This window comes from Anser anser (assembly GCF_964211835.1).
Source record: "Anser anser genome assembly, chromosome: 5".
NCBI lineage: Eukaryota > Metazoa > Chordata > Aves > Anseriformes > Anatidae > Anser > Anser anser.
Window position 1 is genome coordinate 32,237,714 of NC_139725.1, and position 25,013 is coordinate 32,262,726.

At 39.3% G+C, this 25,013-nt stretch overlaps 2 protein-coding genes across 17 annotated transcripts in view; one reads left to right on the forward strand and one right to left on the reverse strand.

Moving 5' to 3' along the window:
- CDAN1 (codanin 1) overlaps positions 1-2,481 on the forward strand; it is a 28,990-nt gene extending 26,509 nt beyond the window's left edge. For all 3 annotated transcript variants that reach the window (XR_014584842.1, XM_083837531.1, XM_083837530.1), the window contains one exon: positions 772-2,481. Coding sequence is in view for 2 of the 3 variants with exons in the window: in XM_083837531.1 (XP_083693657.1) it covers positions 772-897 (126 nt within the window). In the remaining variant the exon portion in view is untranslated. The remainder of the gene's footprint in view (positions 1-771) is intronic.
- Positions 2,482-3,504: 1,023 nt separating this feature from the next.
- Positions 3,505-25,013, reverse strand: part of STARD9 (StAR related lipid transfer domain containing 9) — a 106,839-nt gene continuing 85,330 nt past the window's right edge. For 10 of the 14 annotated variants that reach the window (XM_083837519.1, XM_083837525.1, XM_083837521.1 and 7 more), the window contains 11 exons: positions 13,833-24,974; positions 12,878-13,075; positions 12,401-12,584; positions 10,910-11,056; positions 10,177-10,282; positions 9,433-9,575; positions 8,757-8,821; positions 8,464-8,669; positions 7,954-8,033; positions 7,441-7,599; positions 3,505-6,247 (listed from right to left, as the gene is read on the reverse strand). In XM_083837519.1, coding sequence (XP_083693645.1) covers positions 6,146-6,247; positions 7,441-7,599; positions 7,954-8,033; positions 8,464-8,669; positions 8,757-8,821; positions 9,433-9,575; positions 10,177-10,282; positions 10,910-11,056; positions 12,401-12,584; positions 12,878-13,075; positions 13,833-24,974 — 12,532 coding nt within the window. In that variant the 3' untranslated portion in view covers positions 3,505-6,145. The other 4 variants (XM_083837514.1, XM_083837516.1, XM_083837515.1 and 1 more) reach the window with 4 other exon arrangements.

Consider the following 25,013-nt stretch of genomic DNA (forward strand, 5'->3'; position numbering starts at 1 on the left):
GTGAAATCATAGAATGGCCTGGGTTGGAAGGGACCTCAAAGATCATCTAGTTCCAACCCCCCTGCTATGGGCAGGGATGCAAAATAAGTAAAATAAGAAATAAAAAGTAAAGGTACAGAACAGTAAATCTCTTTCATGTAGTTGAGGCCCATAACCCACCTGATTAATGCAGCAACAGGGCTGCCTGTCAACAACCTTGTTACTGTTACTAGTGCCTTGGTTGAAATCTGTCCTGGTGTGAATGTCAGGATGTCCAGTGCAGTGGAAACACTTCCAAGAAAATTGTAAAACAACTTGGAGACCAGCTGGCTCAGTTACCAGCTCTTGTTCTGGCTTGGATGTGTTCGCTGTGCTCTGACTGAGAATGACGTGTTGGGAACGGGCACAGCTGACCAGGGTTACCTTCAGACCTCTTTGCCTCCCACCGCCAGAAAGGGAGAGGAGTACTCTAGAAAAAGCCAAAATGCAGGAAACAGCCCAAGCGCCGTGCTGTGAAATGGCTTGTATTTCGTGGGTGGTGAGTACTTGTATATTGGAGGTGTTTAACCATCTAAAGTGTGACGTGGTCTTTTTCTGAGAAGGGTGAGGGTCTGGGGTAAGAACTGAACTTGCTGGCCTACAGGCGTTCATCTTACAGTCAGTGTTGTAGCCTCAGATTTTGCTCTGGACAACCATCAACATGTTTAACCTTGTAACCTTTTCTACTAAAAGTACGAAGCCTCTTTGACACTTGCCAATAAAGGTTCTCTGGTTTGTATCCATTTGTTGCAGGATTTCCTAAAAGAACTGGAAATGCTGTCCCGAGTATTTACATCAGAACATCGTATAGAAGAGCCCAGGACTAACCCTCGTGAACTGACAAGACAATCACTAGGTACCGTGACAGCACAAAGTTAGTGGAGAAGGACTCTGAGGATTAAAGAAAGTACTAATGAAGATGCAAATGGATTTTTTAGTGTTTCTGAATGCATTGTGAGGCCCTTGCTGGGAGAATACTGCGCATGAGAGATCTGTGCAAAAACTGCACTGGTCTTTCTGCTCACAGACACTTTGCAGTGGTGACTATGCTGAAGGATTCACATCAGCAAGTGGATCGCCAAGCCAGAAGTCCCTTAAGCACCTTGATCATGGCTCAGAGCAGCCGTTTTTTAGGCTCACCAACACTTTTGTATTTGTACTGTGGCCAAACCCAGGGCTCAGTTCAAGTGGACAAGTTACTCTGTGACCAGAGCGTGCCTGGTAGCTGGCTCTTCTCTTCCTGTCTTTTAACAGACTGTACTGCCAGGGGAGGGAAAAAGTAAACCCGTACGACATGGAGATGAGCCTATATTTATTTTTCACTGTAAGCTCAATTTCAGAGGTTTGATTTTAATTTTTTTAAGACTCATTTTAAAAGTAAAACCATATTAAATATATACACCAGAACATTGATGATATTGTTCTTAAAGGATGTAGATGCTTAAGTTTTTTTCCATCTCTTGATGGAAATGGAACTTGTAATTTCCTGGGTTTTTTAATAGAAATAAGGGAGGAAATATCTGATTATATTTTTTACTGAAGGCAGATGGCAGTATTTTTAAGACTTTTTTTAAAGTATGTGAACATAAATGGCGTGTAGCTGCTATTCGCTGTTGTTTATAATCCTTGCCTTGAGTTTGAGTTTTATCAGACAGGAAATGCTCCAGCAAGAAAACTACAGCCTGGAAGACCAGACAAAAAATGTAGTGAAAAAGCAGTGTGACATCCTCTGGAGAGCTGGTTTGAGAGGAATCCTTTCTGTGAAGGCCAGAGGGCACTTCCTGCCTTTGTGGATAGATCTTCGCCAAGGGTGTGACTTCCGTGCACCCTCCAAGTATCTCTAAACTGGAGTTTGGGGTAGGGACTGCTGGTGGTTAGCAGAATATTAGTTACTCAGTAGATGTCTCTTGAGGATTTTATTTTCTTCCTGTAACAGAACACTTTTTCCTCTAGCACGTCTAGCTGTGTGATGTTAATGCTGGTTTGTCAGAAAGAAATACTGTGTTTTGGACAAAGTGAAGCCCAGTGCTCTTTCTCTTGCTACTTTACCGCTTTCGTGTATAAAATGGGAAAAAGCATCTGAGTCAATTGAGGAAAAACACAACCAGGACTAATTAGGTAGAACTGTTACTTCTGTTAAACTGTGACATGGAGAGAGAAACCACAGAGGAAGGTCAGTCTGAACTATACTGAGATTTTCTTGATTTGGTGACTAAGCATTGTATTGAAAGCTACAGCATGTGCCATCACTGTGCCTTTTTTAGGGATTTTTTTTTTAATGACCTGAATGAAGCAGAGGTTTCCTAAAAGTAGGCATGCTGTGCATATGGTAAGGGCATGGTAATACAAAAGGAAGTAGCAAATATACCATATCATTCCATACCTGCTCCCCGAGGCTATTATGTGACATTTTGCTGCAGCCCTCACTTGAAGTTGTTGTCATAATAAACATGATTAAATGTCCTGTTTTGTGTCCAAGCTGGTGATATACAACCTCTGTGTACTGGGGTAAGGTACAGAAAGGTACGTTGCCACGAAGCGTCGTGCAGAGAACATACGGTAACTTCTGGCCTGCGTACTATTTGCTTATACTGAAATATAATATATTGTTACATGATGGGAGATGGAGGGAGAAGGTTGAATCAATAATGATAAAAATGTGCTCTCGTCTCTAGAACTGACTTTATTTGGGTATTATATATAAAACTCTTTGCATAGATACCCTAGCCGGTACTGGTTTCACAAACTCAACATACCTGAATTATCCTTCTCTAACACAACGTGCCTGGAAATTGTCCTTTGAAAGGTGGCCAAGCCTGAGGACCAGTTTACTACTCCCAGAGTGCACAGCTGTGCCCTGTTGGGCAGAATTCAGTTCTTCAATGGGAAGCAGCAGGTAAGAGATATCTCTTTCTATTTTCTTGCAGCTTCGTGCAGTTAATACAGTTCCTGGGCATTCTGTGGTTACTATGTAAAGGCAGACACATGACTTTATAGCCAGCCTTAGAAACAATTGCATAGCACTGGGGGGGACAGTAGGGACAAGAGTTCATGGCAGACTTAGGTAAGAGTGTGCAGCCTTCCTTGACTCGGTCTTTCCTACTGCAGACTATTCGGCATTATCTTTTGAGAGATGAATTGAACTGTATTAACTCCCTTATGGATGTTCAGGTCGCAGGAGCTTTGTAACCAGCCTCAGTAAGACGCTTCAGTCAGTACCTTGTTTCAAAACAAAACAAAAAACCCTTTGCTTCGACTGGGCACGGAGTCACAGAAACCAAATTTAAGCAGTGATTGGCTGCTTGGCGTATGTGCCACAAATTTGTAGTTGGAGAAGTAGGATCCCTACAACATATATCACAAGCTAGCCCTTATGTTTTTTCCTTAATCCAGTGTAAATGTCCACTTTGGACAGCACCTCTTCCTGTGTAAGTACAGTTCCATAGGCAGGTATCTTAACTAGAGCAAAATACCACAGGGTGCATGTTTTTTCTTGTGTAGAAAATACCATTTATTGTGGATATGAAAATAGCAATCTTGATTAAGAGCAGAGATGCAACAGTAGGTGGTACAATACACTTGGTCTGATCATCTACTGCTCAGCAGTAATTTACAGGAAGTTGGGTTTTTCCCACTGTAGATTAACAGATTAGGTATCTGCTAGGTTTTTATTTCTTCCTTCCAAACAAACCAATGCCGTACATTAACAGGTACCATAAAATGTTATATTTGCAAATGAAAACATTCATATAAATAGGCTTTTTAGTATCAATTGAAGATTGTATTAAAAAAAAGTTACATTAATACCGATAAAAATAAAAATTAGCTTTGATAGCATATAAAAACGTTTCAAAACAAGCATATATAAATAACTTAATTTGTAAACATAGAAAAAACAATCTTATGTATATATAAAAATAAACATCTGATGCACTGTACAATAAGACATTATCCTTCATAGGCACTGGTATCGTTGACCAACAGGAGTCCCCCTTGATGTTTTTCCTACAAAACTGCTTTAACACTAGTGCCATGTCCAAAATAAAAGAAAAGAAGCGAAGCACTGAGCAAATCTCCTGTAGAGTGTATGAAGACCTCCCTCACCTCTGCCTGAAATCTGTTGGAAGCAGCACAGGGACCAAAGCCAATACCCTGTGCTGCAGTTTCCACTCACTTTTTCTAGGGCTTTTATATATTGCCTTATGCAATCTTTTTTTTTTTATTTTTGCTTCCCACAAAAAGGTATGATAGGTTGCAAATGTGAAAAGGTGTCTTTTTGTGCAGCTGCTGGGGCCATGGAAGATGCGTAACGCTTGAAGCAAACCACGCCATGACTCAGTTTGGCAGGTTTTTAAGAAAAGGCTGAGTCTCTTCAAAAGGGAATGGTAATATAGCGGTGGTAACTTTTAACCAGGACCACCTAAAGATAAAAGCAAAGCAAATTTATAAGTGAAACCTATTATCCTACCTGGTGTAGTCTGGGGAAGGGCGGGGGAAAGAGCCTTGCACTGGTATGCCTCAAAACTGCTATTTTCTTAAATATCAATTTAAAACAGCTACTATCTTCTCTTTTAGAACTTAATCTATTCATGACAGGAAGTAACATAGAAGCTGAGAGCCAAAATTACACCTGTGCAAGGATATAGTTAAAAGTAGATCTCAGCTTGTGACACAAAGGTGAGAAGCACAACTAGCTTCATTGTCTGCTGGGAAGATAAGTCTTACTGAAAGTAAGTGTGTTAAAGTAGCAGAGGCCGACTCTGGTAAGGTGGATGCTTGAATACACATTTCTCACTTAACAAATTTCAAGTGCAACAGCTTCTTGGACAATGTGGGCTTTTTTTGAGCTAAAGAAAGAATATTATAGCAGCTTTTATTGCTTAGATATCTAAATGATTCTCTACTGTTGTGCTGAAGAACTAAATGAAGTTATTTAGATATTTGATTGTGGTTTTGTTTCATTTTTGGAATGTGTGACCAAGCATGTAAAGCCTAACAACAGGATTGTTGGACAAAGTTCAACAGAAATGAGGTAATTGAATGGGGAGACTCTGGATTCGCTGCTGTGAAGACAGCTGTTCATGTTGTGAACGGAAGCGTGATGGTAAGAATGTGGTCTGCGCTAGATTTTCAATTCTTAATGCTTTTGGGTATGCTTAAGTATAGAAAGGCAGGTGGAAAAAGCCATTATGGAAAAGTGCTGGAGCTACTCACTTGCAGGATTGAAATTCTAGCAACAAGCTGATTACTCAGTACTATTCCCTATTAATGACAAAGTCTTATTGTTTACAAATGTCGGTTTGGTTTCTCTATTTCAAAGCACCTAAATCTACAGTGCAGTAGAACTGTGTCCTGAGGTGTGGCGGTTTCCACTATTGCTGCATAGTGTAGTGGCAATCTGAAACACCTTATGCTGTCTACTGGAAGTAGTCAGCCAACTAGCTGAGAAAAATCTAACCAGGTTGTAGGGTGACTACTGGATATCGTGCTGCTTTTGACTTCCCTTCAAGGGGAAGTAAATCATTCAGCCTGGCAAGTGGTCTATATCATTACTGTTTGAGGAATTCTGCATTTGATACTTATCTCAGCATTAGGAAGTAGTCTTGCACTTCTGCTTAAGAACTTATAAAAGCTCTCAAGCCACCTGTGTGCTGTTTGCAGTTTTTAGTGCGTTTCATTGTTTCCATTGCTTTTTTCTCACCACTGCTTAAACTTTTTTGAAGAGAGAATGTTGATCTTTATAACAACTCCTCAAAAACTAAAACAAAGTAATACACTTCTGTATGTAAAATCCTGGATATGATAAACAGAATTCTCTTCCTCTGCTGTGGGTAGAGGCAGCACACCTTCCTAACTGCTCCAAAGGGATTTCTTCCACATCTGTCTCCAGAAAGACAGGTTCCCTATTAAAAAGTTGCTGGGTTTCTTCTAAGCAGCATTTGCTAAAATGATCCTTTTTTTTTTTTTAAACTGTACCTTTGTATAGTCCAAAGTTACCAACGAGACTCCTCAAGTAAGGTTTGACTGTGCCTGTCTTACGAGCCAGTATTTTACATCACCCTTACGGATGCTTGCGTCTCTTGATGATCTTTCACATGCTTTTAAATATTCTGGTTTCTTCTAAATGCTAACTAGCAAGGAAGTGTGCTAGTCGAGCAATGACCAGAGGCTGGCGCTTTGCAATGGAACTCAGGAGCCTTGCTGGGATAGCTGGAGCACCAAGATCCACCTGTAGAAAGCAGAAGAAAGGCATGTGGTTGTGGGCGTATTGTACCCATTTTTGTACAAAACATTTATCCTGCCTGGAATAGCTCTCATGCTGCAATTTGCAAGGTGGTTTATATCTTTTTTTCTTCCCAATACTCTATAGACATTCAAAGCTTGACATATTTGATATTGCTTTCCCACCCACACTGGTTTTGAGTTTGAGCTTAGATTAAGTATTGCTAGTTTGAAACAGTGTTGCTGAAAATGCATATACATGTATTAATTAAAGAGCAATATAAAATTACATAACATTGTGAAATGCATATACATTACATAGGCATACACTAATTATTTAAAGCTAATGTTTTAAAAATTGTATCCTAAAAACCTATAAATAGAATTAGTTCTTTAAAATTATCTCTAAGTTGAGCCCTTTAAAGTTAATAGTACAGCATGGTGTTCTGTTCTGGATGTTTCTAGGTGCTTGGAACTGCTGTATCAAATGCAGCCTACTTCTCAGCTGACTGCAATAAATGTATGATGGCAGTCTCTTCTAATTCTTAACTGCAATCCCTGTCTTGACTTCTCTTTTATACCTGTTAGGTGCACAGATTTAATGACTTTTGTTGAAGAAAGTTAACAGTAAGCATTGCCATGCATTTTGAAAATAACATAACCGAGGTGGACTTGTATGTCTATAACAAGATGAAAATGCAGACAGGACTCTCCAGTCTCTGTCACTGGATGGATCAGTTACTGGCTCACCGTATGAGAATGTAACATACTAAAATTGCAAATAAGCACTTATATAAGAGCCTTGGTGTCCAAGGATGGAGGTTGAGGTGCTGTAAAAACATGGGATGATATGCTTAAAAGCACTGTCCTAAAACTGCTATCTAACATGATGTACGGTAATTCAGGGCATGAGGTGGAGGTGAATTCTATGGTCACTTAATACAATTCTTATGCTATGCTCCAGGAAGTGTATATATACATATATATATATATATGTGTGTATATATATACTCAATATATATAAAATATATACTGATATATTTCTATTATATATAGCATAATATATATATAATGTATTTTATATATATTATAGTGTGTGTGTGTGTGTATATATATATACACAAATATCTTTGGTTACTTCCTACCTCTGAAGTGTAACAGCTTTTTACATCCAGAGTTGGACATACCGCAAAATCTTACCTGTGCCATGTAAATAACTCTGGTGATCTCTCTTCCATTCACTACATCAGGTTCCAGTATCCAGGCACTTGGCAGAATTTCCCCTCTCACCACGTCTTTACAAGGGTGAGGCATTGAAGCATCGTAGACAGACTGAATAGCCAAGACAGACAAGTTCTCCTGCACATGAGAAAGTGTGAAGAAGACAACTTGAGGTTTTTTTATGCATACAGTAATGTTTTGTTTACTGTGACACATATTTCTCATATTACTTATTAAATAAGCTCTTGTTTTTTTGCTAGAATCCTGTTTGTTTGTGATCAGAATAAGCTGTAACAATTATGTTACTGCCTAATAGGGCTTGCTTCATGATTGTCACTTGCAAGTGGATTTTATACATAATTCACTTGTGTCATATCAGCATAGCTTTTCTTCCTCCGCTGCCATTTCTGGAATTATCAGCACTAACTTCTCTTCCTTCTGTCCTTGAACCATGAGTTTAGAAGAGTTACTCAGAGAAAACATGCATTTTACCTCTTTGGCTTCTACAGTGATGCAGCAGAAGTCCCGGGGTTGCTTTAGGTAACACAGTGAGGTATCGGTCACTAAATATACTGTGGAAAAAGCATCCAAGAAAGAAAGAAAGAAAGGAGGAATTAGGCGGACAACTTTAACTTGTCACAACCTCCCCCAACCCCTAAACTGTACAAATGCATTTTAACTCCTTGTTGCAGCTGCTCTAGCTAATATGCTATAAACAATGTGTCATTAAGATACTACTTTTCCAAGCCCCTAAAGATTTATTCTGCTGATCTTCTGACTTTCAAACCACTGCCTCTATCTGTACTGCTGCAGCATCTGTTTAATACAAGCTGTACTTGGAACAAGTCTTGCAAAAGGGAAGTTCCCTTATTACATAATGAAATTATTTATTCAAACCAGAAAACTTGAAATAAGATGCCTCTAGCTTTCTTCCTGGCTGACAGTCTGAGCTGAGAAAGTACCTAATGATAGTGCTGGTCAGTTGTTTGTGTTGGTACTCACCCAGCTGGATGTGGCTGGTTACCTTCTTGTGTATTCGAGCTGTGTTGATGGTTCTGTCATACAGATGCCTTTTGCCAGGATCTCTCACTAGTCCCCACACAGACGGGAGAGGTCTTTCTATCACTCCTGCTCCCAAGAATCCATGCTTTGTTGCCGAAGGGAAGACTTTGTAGTAAACCAGCACCTCTTTTTCTGTACACTGGTATCTGTCAAACACAAATGAAAAGTCTTGGTACAAAAAAGGGTAAATTGCATTAAAAATCTCCCATTATAAAGACCTGCCATAAGCTTACTTCCAGCCACCTGCTGCTTGGCATGTGTAGAGATTCCTCAGGTTCTGAGAGCATGCTGCCATTACCTTAGAAAACAATGACAAATGTACAGGTAAGATAAAGTTGTATAAATTATACATTGTCTTCTACTCAAGCTACTCATTTGGCTTTACAATAAATACTTAGCTTTATAGTGCTAGTAATCCTTTGGGAGTATTAACAGCCAGCCTGACTTGCATCTCATGTTCTCTGCTGAAGGAGGATTTATATGAGCCTAAACCAATACAATAGCCGAGGCTACTGTGAGAAAACAGAGAGGGGGGTAGCACACATCTCCAAATCAAGTGATTCTGTCAGATCTGAAACATGAAGTTTGTATGCTTTCCTTCTGGCTACACAGTCATACGTGGTCACACAGATATATATAAAACCTGCACTGTACAAATCCTTGGGAACTAGAAGAGCTCAGTTCAGCACTTTCACCAGATTCACTCAAACATTTCAGCTAACGTGCAACAGTCTCTTCTGAAATGCTCTTCCACTGCGACAGCCTGCCTCAACTTCCCCCACGTTTAAAACTGATCACTGTCCCCCTCTGTACCTAACAAGTAGCTGCTGGGAGTGTAAAATAATAATGCTTTCAGTACAACTTCCAGTAGGAGATAGAGGAAAATGCAAAAAGTACTTATTTACTTACCTCAGTGGTAGCATTGGCCAAGATATGTTTGGCTAAATCTTGGTATCCTTTTGTTGAAGAGGAGCTGACTGAAATAGTTAACCCATGGGTGAACCTACAGCTGATGCTACTAGAAGGAAGGGGTGGCTGAATTCTGCTGGCTTCTGCAGGAGACAAAATAAAAAGTCATAAGTGGAAAATATAAAGAAGAAAACAATCACTAAATCGGTGCAGAAGGTGTAATATTAAGCAGTTTACAGGGATTTAAACCCTCTGTTACTGCAACTGATCCACACAATCCTGATGAACGACTGATAATATTATTATTGGTCTTGACAATCTGGGTGTTGGTAATTACACTGCAGTTATATTTTACATCACTCAACTTTAAAAGTTATTAACCACATACACGCTAACAATCTAAAGAAGAATAAACAACATGAATTTTGTGGATAAAAATAACAACTTGCATGTATGGTCCTATATTCTTTGCAGCCTTAGCCCCATGTTTTTTTGGTTTGCTCAAGAAATTCTCCTCCCACCCCCTCCAAAGCCTATACAATTATGTTACAACAACAAAAGAACCAAATCTCCATTTACTTTTCCAAACTCTAGCTACTGGTGGACCGTATTTTTCTGAATTCAGGTAATAGAAAGACAGCCTCAAAATACTAGAATCAAATTAGATTTGGATTTACATAAATAACAAATATCATTTGGTTTTGGGATACAACTCAAACGTAAGCAAATGTATGATTTACTTACCCAACATTGAATCCTTCTCTAGTTGCTCTAACATATAAAGTTGACTGTTTCTAACAGCTGAACGACCTCGTGCATCTTTTGAAAGCAATGCATTTCCAGAAGAAACCTGGTTTAGGAAAGAGCAGAAAGGGGGGCTTTCGGTTTGAACCAGGAAAAATAAAATGTTACACAGCAAGTGGAATATTCCTAACAAACCTGCTTTACAAGATTGGAATTTTCTCTTTATCATGGGATAACTCCTTTGCCTTTCACTAGGTTAAGAAAGGGTAGCTCGACTCTGGAAGTTTAGCAAACCAAGTGTGACAAGCTAGCATAGGAGCCTACTCTAAAAAGTACTTTACAAGTTCATGTTTACACACACAAACTCTCAAATCAATCTGTGCATCTTTCTTCATTGAGGGAGGCACAGTGAAAATACCAGATTCTGGTTTACCACAAGCAAATGCTCTTTCTTTCTAAAACATGACAGATAGTGGCATTAATGTCAACAGTACACACTGGCTCTTACATTTAAACAAAAAAAAAAAAGATCTCAGAAAAATAAGAGAGTCACTGTACTCTGGCAATTACGTGGTAATACTCTACCCCTTGTAACCCGTCTGTGCACTACTGACACAAACTTGCCCTGCTTGATAGCTGCGACAGAATATGACCCATCAGAAAAAAAGGTTTTGTTCTCTGTTACTGTGGAAGCATTAGGAGACATCAGTTTCACAAGGCAGTTCTTTCTCACCTGTCCATCCCAGCTGCTGAGTTTACTGGCAGCATATGCAGCAGTATTGCTACTGTTGTAACCAGACGTTGGGCCAGAGGAGAGGCTGAGGCTGGATTCTGTACATAAAGTGCTTGTACTTGCGAGAGTCTTCAGCCTTGCTTCTTCCTGTAATAGACGTCACAGTGTCACAAATCAAACTACGCGAACTTACCTTGCACAACACCTAGTCAAATCAGTAACAGCACTAAAAGATGAAAGAGGAATAAGCTGGAGTCTGATTTCTTTCAAGGAGTATTGACAGGACAAAGGCTGTTACTTTTTGCTTAATACAGAAGGTATTAAACAAGCAGGCTCGTTTGAACCAGTAAGATTTTATGAGCTACAGAGCAAACCACCCTGTAAAACCCACCAGTCTAGGAAAATCTGGATAATTCTAACATTGCTCTTCAGCTACAAGATTCCAAGCTATCAAACCAATTCTACGATGTTTAAGGGGAAACGAATATTTTAAAAAGATCTTTTTTTTTAGTCTCATTTGTTACTTTTTGCCTGGCATAACATGCTGGTCAAATGTAGCTGATAAATACTGAAGGTTTTATTGCAACCAATGCAACCAGTCAATGCCAGCCCAAGAGATGAAGAACAAATTACTTAATAAGAAAATACTGAGAACTGCAAGAAGATTTATACTTTCAAGGGTGGTTTTAAGTTTTGTTTTTTCAACTCAGTTGAAGTACTTTGATGTTTCATACAACAGATGTGGAAGCAGATAAGATCTGGTCATAAGTAAATAGCAAGATCCAGTCATCTACTGGTGATGCCTGAATTCTAGGTGCCTTAAAAGGGTGGACAGCAATGAAATGAGTGTTCACCACATATGCACATACGAGGAGAGGAAGTCTGCAGCTATGACTAATGCTGCATTTTCAGGCAGTGACGAAGATTAAGGCATGAAAGTACAGTCAGTAACTGGACAGAAGAGGTACCTCCCAACAAGGTATTGTCCTTGAATAACAATGAAAAATTCACACACACAGACTGTGCAAGATGGGTAACAAAATGCAGAAATAAAAGTACAAGTTAAACATGCATACACAGAACAGTCTAAAAAGAGAAAAAAAAAAAAAAACAGAAAAAACACCAACAACAATTATGTCCTTTCTGTTTAAGTACATGCTGAAATAAACTCAGTTTACCTTTTCAAAGTTTTCCAAAGACTGGGCATGTGCCCAGAAGGATGACTCTGTAAGCTTGATCCAATGAGAAAACAAAAGTTTCTTGCAGAAAAATTGTGCTCAAGAAACAACAGCTCCAGAAAGATGTACTTCAGAAGGATGAGCAGTACATCAATTCAGTATTACTAAGATTTTTTTAAGCACAAATTTCCATTTAATTATTTGGCTTTTCTATGCATTATGTCAAACAGGAGAATTACTGAACCACAGAAGTTTCTTTAAAAAACATGCATTGATGTGTACAATGCGAAAAAATTTCCTCTGTAATGCTCACCTTCTGTAACTGAGAAAATATTTGCTCCCTTATACGTCTTTTTTCTTGCTCAGCTCTCTCCCGAAGTTTGTCCCTAGCTCGTGCAATCTCAGTTTTGGTTTCCTCTCGTGCCTTCTGATAGTCTCTGAGCATCAGTTCAATCTCTGAAGGGTGCTGAATGCTTCTTCTTTTCGGTTCTTGAACTCTGTAAGGATAGGTAAGTGGGAGAAAACACACATAATATAACAATATAACAGTATATAATGAGCCAAGACTGAATCCTTGGCTTTCCTATATATTATATGCATTAATCAGGTTCTTGTTATAAACTGAAATAAACTTGATGGAAGATTTCAATTAATTGAATAATGGCACGTGTTTCTCCTGAGAGACAACTGAGTATCCTGAGACAACTGCCACAGGAGTCTCATCAGTGCACACACATTGCGAGCACTGTTAACGTTCATCAAGTCAAAAGGGAGGTTTCTAATGTCCTACCTTGTATTTTCCACCACATCTCTTCTCAGCTGCTGCAGATATTCTCGGCGTCTGCTAGGGAGCTCTAGATCCCTGTGACTACCATCCAGTGTTTGCAACAGACTGAAATGTTTTTGAGGACTCAGACTTCGGCTTCTGTGGTATCTTTGCAGCCTTTTCTCTCTTTCCTTCCTCAGGATTTCAATAGTCCTCATGTGTCTGTCAGAGAAACACAGAGTAACAAAGTGCACCCTGCAAAGTTACAATTTCTGTTTGGTTGTTTTTTTAAAGCCTTAAATACTAGGTAGCTTTGTAATGTAAGAATTATAGGAATCTAATAAGGTACACTCCTCCTGCAAGTACCCCCTTCAGTCACATGCTAAGAGATGCAGAAGTTCTAAAACTCCACTGCTTTTATAACAGTAAGAAATACATACAAAGGTCTTGGTTAGGGCTTGTAATGTCTGAAAAGGAAACGTGAGGAAGAAGAATAACGTAGCTCCTCCTGTTTTTTTTAGTTACGATTTCCAAAACAGTTCTATAATCCAATCACAATTTAGGAACTTATTTTTTTCATAATTCATTTTGTGTATTTATGGGTATTTAAATGTTAGTTTTGGATATTCACACAGCAACATTTATTCACAGAAGCATGAGATGCGTAAACAGGATGCACTTGCATGGTCACCAGGTACGCATGATCACTCTTAGAGCTACTGGAAATTTTAAGAGTGGGGTGACATTAGATTTGAATTACACTGACTCTTATACTTGTCCCTGTTTCCTTTAAGTAACCTCTAAATTTTAAATGCATTATTTAACTATATATAAAATAATCGCAATACTGTATCTCTTCACATACAGTTCACTCAGTGCGACCAAGTGATTAAGTGCCCTTTACTGTGTGTTATTTATGCTGCATGAGGTTGTACGCGAAGTGAATTCAAAATACTTAATACAACTCTAAGTAATTTACCTTTCATAAAGTTGTTGCTTTACTGGAATGGCCATCAGGTCATCTGCAGTTCCACTCTGCAGAACCCTCAGCAGCGCGTCTGTTTCCCCAATGCCGTAATTCAGCTTTGCTTCGGTCAGTTCCACACTAAGGGGATGCTGATGCAGATCCAAGTGTATGCCAGACATAATCTGAGCACGTTCTCTCTGAAGCCTCTCAATCTCTCTGCTTCTGCTGTCACAAAGTTGGGATTTCCCTTCTATTTCCGTTGCTTGTTTGCTTCCAGGCTTAGTTTCTGCCTGACTTTGTAAGTCAGTGGCACTGCCACTCAGGCTGAGTAACGAAGGAGGAGGACTGCCCTTCACACCACACCAGTTGCTGAATTTATTGTGTATGGGTAAGTCACGAAGACTGTAGCTCCGAGGCCTATAAGGCTTTACAAAAGTATTTTTGTTCACAGGAATTTCAGTGTCACATTCAGTTTCAGTGACAGAACTTGTGTTGTCATCTTGGAAGGAAGTTTGCACATCACTCACATCAGAGAGGAGAGGGCAGCTGCTTTCATTTTTCCAGAAGTCACGGAATTGTAGAGAAGATGCTTCTACCAGAGGTTCTGAGGACTCGTTAATGTTTGCCTTACTTAAACACGTGGCACTACTTTTTTGATGAAAAAGTAAGTCAGATTTTGGAGGTGAGTAATTGTGAATCAATGCAGAATCAGAATTACCAACATAATTTTCATGTCTAATTCCACCTAAAGAACCTCTTCCTCCCCCTGTGATGTATGTGCAATGAAGTGAACGTGCCAGCGGATTGCAGTCTCTAACATCACCTGTTAAAACCTCTGTATGGCCAGAGACCTCTAACATACTACTGGAGTGATATAGTCGTTTTGCGCAAATTGTAGTGTGTGCGCCAACAGTGTATCTACGCTGTTGTTCCACATCTTCTGAACCATCCTTTCCTAAAAACTTTTTGGGCGCTTTCTTATCTGAGAAACCTCCAGATGTGTTTATTACGCCCTTGCTGTCTCTAAAAGTGCTTGATTCGCTATCTGTTTCAGTCTGTGAAAAATTGTCCATGTGAGGTTCTGTGCCAGACTGCGGACCCAACCTTTTCTTTCTCTGACTGTGAAGGGGACTTAAAGTGTCACCGGAATATCCAAAAGGTTCCTTAATAGAGCAGGTAGGCTTACTGAAAGCATTCTGGCTTTTGGGGCTAGCACTAAGAGTAAGAATAGGAGAGGAGGCCCTATCCACTAACAGCGTATTTTTGTAATGAAGTTTTCTTTCTACTGGAACCTCTGGTTCATTGACACTTCTTTTATCCTGAGTATAAGATGCTGGAGATTGAAAGGTGCTATTAGTAGGGCTGCTAACAACAGTGCATGAAGAATCATCTTTCCCTGAACTCAGTGAAGATGATGTGACAGATGAAACTCTGGTACTAGCAAATGCAGCGTTCTGCTGTGTGTTTAATGATGTTTTTTGAAAATCTAAGGTCGGAGTAGAGGCTCTGGGTAAGAAAGGCAGACGCATAAAGGAATCTTCTAAAATGCTGTCAAGACTGTCATGGAAGTCAGGATTGTCCAGATTTCTCATCTCTGTTTGTTCTTGTGCTCTTTCTCCAAGAGCAAGAGTTTCCTCCTTCCTTTTGGGAACCTTACCTACATCTGCACCTACTCCTTCCAAATCACCGCTTACTGCTCGAGCTGCCCTCAGTTCATTTTCCATTTTTACCTGCACTTGTTTTTCTTCATGTTTGCTTTGAGGTTCTTCCAAAATCTCAGTTTGAGTGCCTATATCTGCTGTAGTTTGAGTGCAGCTATCCAATCTAGCAGCTTTTGCACCTTCTTCAGTTTTTCTTTGCCTTATTTTGGCATTTTGTTCATTGTCTATAATATTTTGTTGGGAGAGGTTTCCCAACAGCTCAGAAGTGTTCTGGATAAGCTGTGACAGGTGCATGGACAGGTTCTGCATACTTGTCCAAGAAGAATGTTGCTGAAGTAAATCTCTGTTTGTTTCCTGCTTTCTGGCAGAAACATCTGTGTAGCTTCTCTGGTGTCTTCTCTGCCTTTTATACCGTGCTGTAGCCACTGTTTGTGTTCCCTGCTCACATGTAATCCCTGGTGATTTTTTGGAAGACCTTTCTGACTCAGAAGGATATAATAGCACAATTTCATCAACCTGCATTGCAGAGTTACCAGGATGCGCAGAAGGGTTCACAAATTCAGCGGTGTTATTTTCTGGATTAGTTTTCAGTGTTTTAATGGATACATTGCTATACTGCTTGGTACTGTCACTTGAGTAAGCAGATTCAAAGCCTTGTCTGACATCCCATCCTTGAAGACCTTCAATGCTGCTTAAAGTGCTCGACAAAACTTTCGCAGTAGCATATGAACTGAGATGAGAATGAAAAGGAGAATTCTGAGAATTCAATCCATTGTCCACACTGGAACATCTAGTAACTTTACGACTGTCCAGGTTTAAAGGCATTTGATTGCAAGACACATCACTTGCACTTCCAAAAACATACTGCTTCCAACCAATCTTGCACAATTCATCTTGTTGCCACGGATGAATATACGGGTTGATATCACTTGAATTAAAATGCATTGCATCTTTATTGTCGTGTGAAGACTTATCTGTTCCTGGCTGGTATCCAGCTTCTTCAACTCTCCCTTCACTACACTGAGCTACAGAACTGCTCTTTGAATGGGTATTTTCTTCTGCACCCACAGAGCTGTAAGCTGTATGCAGTAAAGATGAAGAATGAACAGTACTGTCTTTTAAAGACTGGCTGCTTTGGGTTCTTGCTGCATAATGTACATTTTTTAGATCACAGTTTGCAAGCTTCTTAGTCTGTGTCATTCTTTGCTGAAATCTGGGTTTAGATTTAACCTGCAGAAAGTTCTTTGATTCCTGCTTTGAAAATCTTTCAATTCCGTGAAGATCATCTTCAGTTGGTGATGGAGGCTCTACACTCATATTTAAATCTTGTAACGATTTAGATGCAGAATATAACAAATGATCTACCTTAGATGAAGCTTCAGAAGTATAATCTAGATCAGAGAACACAGCAATAGCTGGGGCTGATAGTCTATGACTTTGTAGATAAGGTCTCTGTTCACTTTGTTTACAGCTGTTTGTATTCTGGGTAGTAGACCATGACCTTTTGCTCCTGAATTGTACCAATTTGGATTCTTGCGTAGGCAAATCATGGTCTTCTGTTAAAAATTTTAAGGGGTTCGTTTCATTATTCGTTAAAGAAAACTTGAGTCTTTCTGATTTCAGAGTCTCATTCTTCATTGTATCATCTCCTGTTGTTGAACAACTGTCTGCATCAGCATCAATACTTGAATCTGCATTATTTTTGCAAAGTAAAATCCGTTTTCTACCATCTGTATTTGTTTGACCTGGATTAGCACCACCTGTAGGCACGTAATGACAATTGCCTTGCAGATCTGCAGGACTTTTTTCAAAACCTAAAACAGTGTGATACAGTTGTCTGGGATCACTGCTTCTGCTCTTTGCTGGACCAAATGAATCGCACATGTGTTCAGGATCCACGTTAACATCTCCTGGAAAATATGTATCTGTTCCATCTTGTGGGTCTATTAATTCACTTGTAGAATTTGAAGATACCCTAGTTTGCCTTTCAGCTTCTCTATTTACTGTTTTTCTTTGCTTTTTCTTCACTACAGATTGTTCAGCCTCAGTACTTGAATGCAGTTGTTCCTCATTTCTATTAAGTATTTTTCTCATTTGTCCCTCTTTAACCAGAATTGACCTCCCAGTATCCCAAAGAGGTAATGATGGTAATGACAGAGAATCAGCATCACCCGAAACTTTCTTTGTGTGTTCCGTGCAAGCTTTCTGTGCTAGAACTTTACCCCAGTGGTGCTGATCAACTTTGTTATCATTGTCAAATTGTTGACAATTACTTCCATATATAGGTTCCACATCTACAGTGGAATTTTCATACAAAGTAGAGTCTGTGTCTGATACTGGATAATGCCTGTTTTCTTTTGCAAGAGAAAGTAAAATACTTCCTGAAGCATGTACTGGCTCATCAAAGACCACAGACTTATCAGACTGAGTGTCTTGCATTTGTAAAACAGCAAATGGAGGATGTTTTAATATACTGGTATGTGAAATACCACACGTGCCAGTTACACCATGGTCTATATCTGCAGCTGAAGAACATTCTGAAAATGCTGTTAAGGATGGGTAATTAACTTTTGCACATGTTTGGGGAAAATCTTCTTTCACAGACTGCACATCTGCAGAACCTGAGGATACTTGCTCGGTTAAAATGGTGTCCTGAAGCGAGTCCTCAAGATGACTAAATATTAGAGATTTTGAGTCATCAAGTAAACAAGTATTGAAAGCACTGACATTTTTAGAGCTTTGAAACAGTTTATCTGTTGGAGCATCTTCTGCGAAGCAGGTTGGAAGACACTTGAATTCTTTACTGCCAATCTTCCCTAGGCTTTGAAAAGCAAGCATGCCTGATTCTGGTACAGCCATACTAGAAGTGTTACTGTAGTGCTCTAAGTACTCGTGCATTTTGTTTTCTTTAGTATCATTGCAATTCTGGAAAGAACCTTGAATTATTTTCCCATTTTGATCTGTTCCCACAGCTTCTTCAGGGATTTTTTTATTCCGAGCATCTGTGGCCTCTGTTACTGCAGAATTATTATTCCTTTCATCTCCTTTTTGAGAAACATCAGGAAAAGTTACAGATACACTTAAATCAGTTGATTCTCTTTCAAAGTATTTTGTTTCTTCAGGGAGAACAGCATCATTTTTACATTTGTCTCCATTGCTGTCAAACAAAAAATCTGCAAATGATACTGGGCTATGCGTGAGACGAGGGTTGCTCTTGTAATTTAGAAGCTCTTTATTAGAATGTGGATTTTCCCACAGAGACTTGTTCAGACTTTCTGAAAGGGTAGAAATGTTCTCAGAAATGGGGCTCTCTGGACAGTCTACACAGCACTCTTCTGAAGTCCTGTGTCCCTCATTTCCTCTTGGCTCATGCTGATATCCAGATATACCAGGAAACCCTGCATTATCATTTTTACTGCTTGTTATACTACAACTTGTGTTTAAGCATTTCTCCTCGTCATCACGTTGTGATAGACTCCCTGAGTGAAGTTCTGTCTCAGTCACGTTAATATTGTGAAACGTTTTTTGAGAAGAGATTTCCAGTGTAGAATGCTTTGCTTTTTCCCCTGCATCTTCCATCGCTTCTTTCTCTGAAGAAGAAAGCAGGTTCGAATTATCCAAGTGCAGTGAATCAGGCATGATGGTATCCTTTTCCTCTTGATATTGTTCTTCTATGGAATTAAAGCAGTCTTTTGATATTTTGTTAACCATTAAATCCACACTGGGTTCTTCATGGGACTTGCTAATATCCTGAATTATGTCTTCAGACGAATCTATTTTTTCCAAGGAAAATGGATTTTCTTCTGCTCCTTGCTTAAGTGCAACAGTTTCAGATTCATCACCGCCCACACAATAGGGCACAGAAGGGCTGTTCTCACTGACAGGTTGCCCAGGTGCAGAATTGGGTGTACTGTTAAATACAAAGGGTTCTTCCTCCTGTCTGTCCAGCGTGGTCCTGTTTTGCAGGAAAGTTTCATTTCTACTTTGAATTTTATCAGAAATAGATGTGTCAGCTCCCTCTTCGTTGACTGTTTTACCTGGAGTACTGACACAGACTTCATTCTCCACTAGTGTTTCATAGTAAGGAAGAACCACTCCAGTTCCAGCACAGCTATTAGACTGTTTTGTATGCCCTTCTGATGCAGTGGGAACATCTGGAACAACATGAGAATTATCACTTACTCCAAGATAGAAAAGTTGATTTACAGACTGACACAGAGAGTCTTTATCTGAATCTTTGTGGATGTTTTCAGTAGACTTCAGTGTTGCTGGTGGATTTTGCTGCTTGCTGGTTTCTTCATTGCTTCCAGAAAAGCTGGTAGACACCCACTGGCTTTCTCTTAAGATTTCATCTAGTCTACTGTCATTATGGCAACCGTCTTTATTTTCAGGGAATAGTTCACTGAGGTTTTGTAAAATGATCAGTTCTACCTCCTCTGTGTTTTCCAAAAACATCTGCCTTTCTCTGTCTGTTTTGTCCATTTGATTTAGATTCATCAAATGCACTTTCTCATCAACAACTCTGGAGCCTATGGAATCCAATCCACAAATTTCATGTTTTCTAACGATACTTTCATTCAATTTTTCTGAAGTACCATGCTCAGGATATTGCACAGAGCAACTCATATACGTGTGGCTGTCCTCTTTAACGTGGAGACGTTTAGATTCTTGCCCAATTGTATATTTGTCAATATTAATACTATCATCAACTGAACATTCATATACATCGATATCTTTCATCACTGTGTTTCTTGTATCTGTAGCAGAGTCCACTGAGCCATGATCTTCACTCATTTCAATAGGATCACAGTATTGTGAATCATCTACTGACAGCATATTCTGTTCTAGTCCTGAAGCTGTAAGGTATCTTTCAGGGATCTCATACTGATTTAAAATTTTTTCTTTGTCATCTCTATCACAATTCACCTGATGCAAAGCTGGAGACTCTTCAGGAAATAAAACATTTTTGTCTGTACATATGTCTTCTTGCTTCATAATAATTGGTCCCTCAGTGTTTGTCATGATAATTTGTTCTTCGCTCTCAGTCACTTCACATTCACTAACCTTGTTTTCCTGGTCAAAGTTTTCATGGGGTAAGCAATTTGGTATAAAATGTTCAGTTAAATTGCTAGACTCTACTTGCTTTTCGTTTTCATTTTTTTCTAAAATATTTCCTTGCCTACCTGTGATTAGCCCTGTTGCAGCTACGTCCTCCATATCAAACACATTTTCTATTGTTCTGTTTCTCTGTAAAAGCCCTTCACAGGCATCAAGGAAGCCTAACATATCCTGTGTAACATCTGTTGTGTGGGAACACACAGCTGAAGGAGTGTTTTGGGGAGAAACAGAAAGCTCCGGTGAATAAACAGCAATTTCTATTTTCTCACTTTCCTTTTTTGGGCAAAAGCTGTTTGTTTTAACATAGCTATCAGAACACATGAGTGCTTTTGATTCCTGAGTGTGTTCCACATCAGTGCTACCTACCTGTGATTCATCTTTCTCTGCCTCTTCATGTGTCAGGCACAGGTTTGTATAAACCTCACACTGAACTTCAGAAGCTACAATATCAGTAAGTTTATTTGGATTTTGAGATAGACTGATGCTTGTAAAATTCTCTGCACTCCTATCTGCAGTTACACTTTGGGCTTTGGGTACTGGGTATTCAGGTAAACTTTCTACCTGTCCAGATTTAATTTCCAACATGTTTTTTTCTAAGTTGACTGCACTATTCATCAACTTTGTCTCTTCTTCATCAGTGTTGGCTTTTGTATTCTGATAAGGAACTATAGCTTCTTCTGGATCAGTTTCTGGGTTTCTTAAAAACTTGTATTCTTTATTTATATACAGGCTCTCCTCTTGAGAAACAGTAGCCAACTTATTTGTGTTGTATTCAAATACTCTTCCCAATTCTGAGTTTACATGATCTTCAACAAGTAAAATGTCCTCCGGGCAATCACTTTCAAAACAGGCTTCTTTCTCTTCTCTTGATTCAAGTAAAGATTTATTCTTTGTTTTTGTTTCCAATGGAATAGTTGCATCAAATTCCACAGAAATGTCAGTCAGCTTATACATACTGTTCTTCTCCCCTGTTGATTTTGAAGAACATGTGGTACAAAGGCAGTTGGAATCTATGTCAGAACAACTTTTTGTGGTACTGACTTCCATAGTATGATTAGATGTAGCATCATAATCTCCTTTCACTATTGTGACATGCTCCAATAATTTATCACAATTTTCAGTCTCAGAAGCACTTTGAAAAAGATTAACTTTTGATGAAGCTTGGTAAAATACACTTGAATTGGATTCTGGGAGCAAATTATTTGTACTCTCACAAACAGCAGCAGGGAAGGACTCAGTGTCCTTCCCATTTACGTTCACCGTGAGATAACTTGCTTCATTTACCATTAGGTTTTTGTATTTGGGTACAAACTCCTTCTGAACTACAGCCTGAGAATTGCTTTCACTGCTTTCTGCTTTTATATTGTCAGCGCACAATGTAGACTTTTCTGAAATATGTTGGGATAAGCAGCCTACAGGACCATCTGCTAGCACACATTCAGGGGAGTAATTTTTTGGAACAGGTTTGCTTTTGAATTCGTAATGATTTGATGAAGACAACTCTGGATCCTTTGGTTCGTAGTCTTCATCATCTCTTAATGAAGGTGCTTCTGTCACAATCTCTGCCAAGCTATCTGTGCTTGTTTCCATACAGATCTTCTCTTTTTGAGACAACTCTACTGGTGTTGCAGATTGGTCATAACTTGCACTGTAAGCAAGAACTAAAGGGTTACATTTATATGTTACCTTCTTTGAGGAAAAATCTGTGCCTACGGTTATTTCTTCTGCAGATATTTGTTCATAATCTGTATCTTGCATTGTTTCCAAACTACTCTCCCCAGACCTGAGGAGACCTAGTGTAACAGCTGATTCTGCTCCTTGTCTAGCCAATACCTGAAGCTCATAAATGCTTCCTGTAGAGCAGTTCTGATTTGTTAAGTTACTGAGAAAGAAACCTTCATCACAACATGTTGGTATTTCCCTTCTTGGAAAAAGCTGCACATGGTTTCCAAACTGAACTTGTTTTACTGCAGAACTTTGTGTTGAGGCCATGTTATAAGCAAATCCTGTGTAAGATTCAGCAGCAGGTGAATTGACAGATGCACTTCCAGTGTTCAAATCTGTTATCTTTGGTTCTGTCAAGTTATTGTAGTCATCATCTAGGTCATCTTTTTCAATATTTCTGAAGAAATCATCTTCTAAATCTGAATCTACACAGCCATTCCTCTGCTCCAAAACATGCACAGGCAACACAGAAATAAAAGGTGCTTTTTCCAGATTGTGATCTTTTGGCAGCTCTGGATGAATTCTCTGGAGAGAATCCTCTTCTTTTCCAGGTACCAGTGACAAGCAGTCTGCAGTGGAGGTGCTTTCCAAACAGCCGAATGTTTGTGTGCATTCAGTGGTAGACCTGTAAGTAGATAATTCATTCAGTTGTTCTTGTTCAGGATGATTTGACACTGAATGTTCATAATAATCAGGTTTTGCTGAAATGCAAACAAACGAAGAGCTTGGTCCTACTGAACTAACAAATGAGGATGTTACGTCTTGAGATTCCAAGGGAGAATTTTCATTAGCATTTGTCCATTCCTCAGTAATCCTATTTAATGATCCATTCTCAGAAACTCTGCTTGCAGCTGTTGTTGTTTCAGGTAAAGGTATTTCTGATGTGTCAGAGGAGAAAGCTGAGTTTATTTCCTTTATACTATGCGATAAATGAGTAATGCTGTGTATCTGCTTAGAGCCAGAAACAAAAGAAAATTCAGCAGCTGACTGTTTTAGGTCATCTTTCTTCAGCCAACCCTTTGGTTTGCTCAAAGAGTAGAGACGAGCATCTTGAAATTCCAGATTTTCATGGGAAGAAGGTACTGTTATTCTGGGGCTGCCGATTTCAACCTTTGAGTCACAGGAAGACTGAGCAGCCACAGGAAGACCATAATATAGTCTTCTATCGAGTGACCTTTCTTGTTGTACAAAAGAGACCGTTGCCTCCTTCAGAAACTGCTTGCAAGCATTACTGGAAGCAGGCTGTGATTTAGTGTCCAAATAGAAGGAACTACTCAGCTTCAGGTCGTAATTTGTTCCTTCTGTATCTCTATCGCAGATCTTGGACTCAGAGTCTTCCTCAGTCCGTATAGTTGGTGATGTTGGAGTTTGTAACTTCCAAAAAATCTCTGCTGGCACTTCATCAGATGAATCAGATTTGGATTCTTCTACTGGGTCTTCTGCTGGTACTTCTTCTCCATCACCCAAGCTGTCCAGAGAAAAGCTTCTTTCGACCCTTCCCAGTCTCCTATGTGATGCGTAGGATGTCACCAAAGATGAAAGATGGTGTTCAGTTCTGCTTTTGTAAAGCCTAGCTGGCTGATGGGGGGCCTTTAACTTGTGAAACTGGCTTTTATTTCGCATTTTGACTTTATTTTCCTTTTCTACCAAAGAGTCTTGTGACATTTGACTGTCATCGCTCTCAGAATCTTCTGGGTTGGCAAAACATTTATTTCTGCTGAAATCTTCTTGTTTCAGTTTCTCAGCAAAAGCTTTTGCATAAGCACAGGAGAGCGAATCTACAGAATAGGAACTGTCAGTATCAGAAATCTCATTTTCATCATCTTCTTGCCAGTTCCCCAGCATATCTGTGGCTGTTTTGGACACTCCAGCACTTAACAGCTCAGCACTGTGCCATTTTTTTTCAGCGTAAGAGAGTGGTGCCTGTGTGTTCATCTTAGTGAGATTTCCAACTGATGTTGCTACCATCAGAAATTCCTGCTGTTCCACTGACGATTTCTCATGAAAGGCTGAGGCTGGCTCTCTCTTCAGATTCTTGGCTGTTTGGTTTAGATGTGATGATGGCAGGTTTCCGTACACTACTTCTTTCTTCATTTCTTTAGCAAAATTTTCTGGAGAAGAACTACGGCGCTTCCCGTTGATATCCATTCCAGTCTTTTTATTGGATACTTGAGCTCTGTTTTGTTCTAGATAGCTATTTGCAGGCTGACTCAAATCTCCTGGTACCTTTGCTTTTGTCATTCTTGTCCCTGTAATGAAGGTTTGAGGCTCATCTTTCTCCTTAAAATGATCAGGAGAAGAGCCCTTAGAAGTCTGTTTTTGACATCCAGCTTGCCCTGTGCTATCATCCAGCTTTTCCATTTTTTGATAATTTTTACTGGTATGAGGCATGATAGCTGAATCATTAGAGTCCCTTTCTGCTCCTTTTTTACTTCTAAATGAGGATGCTTTTTGTTTTTCAGTTAGCTGCTTCTGTACTAAAAAGGAGATACCTTTTTCATCATTAAGGTCATCATCCCTGGAAACATCTTTAACTTTTCTGAAAGGATATCCTACAGATGACAACTTCTCAGATGCATTGCCTTCACAGCATTGATCGGTATTTGGTGAGGTAGATAACTTTGAGATAGTCTCCCCCTTCAACAAACAGCTGTGGGAATAAATAAGAAATATAGCCCAATACTTTCCT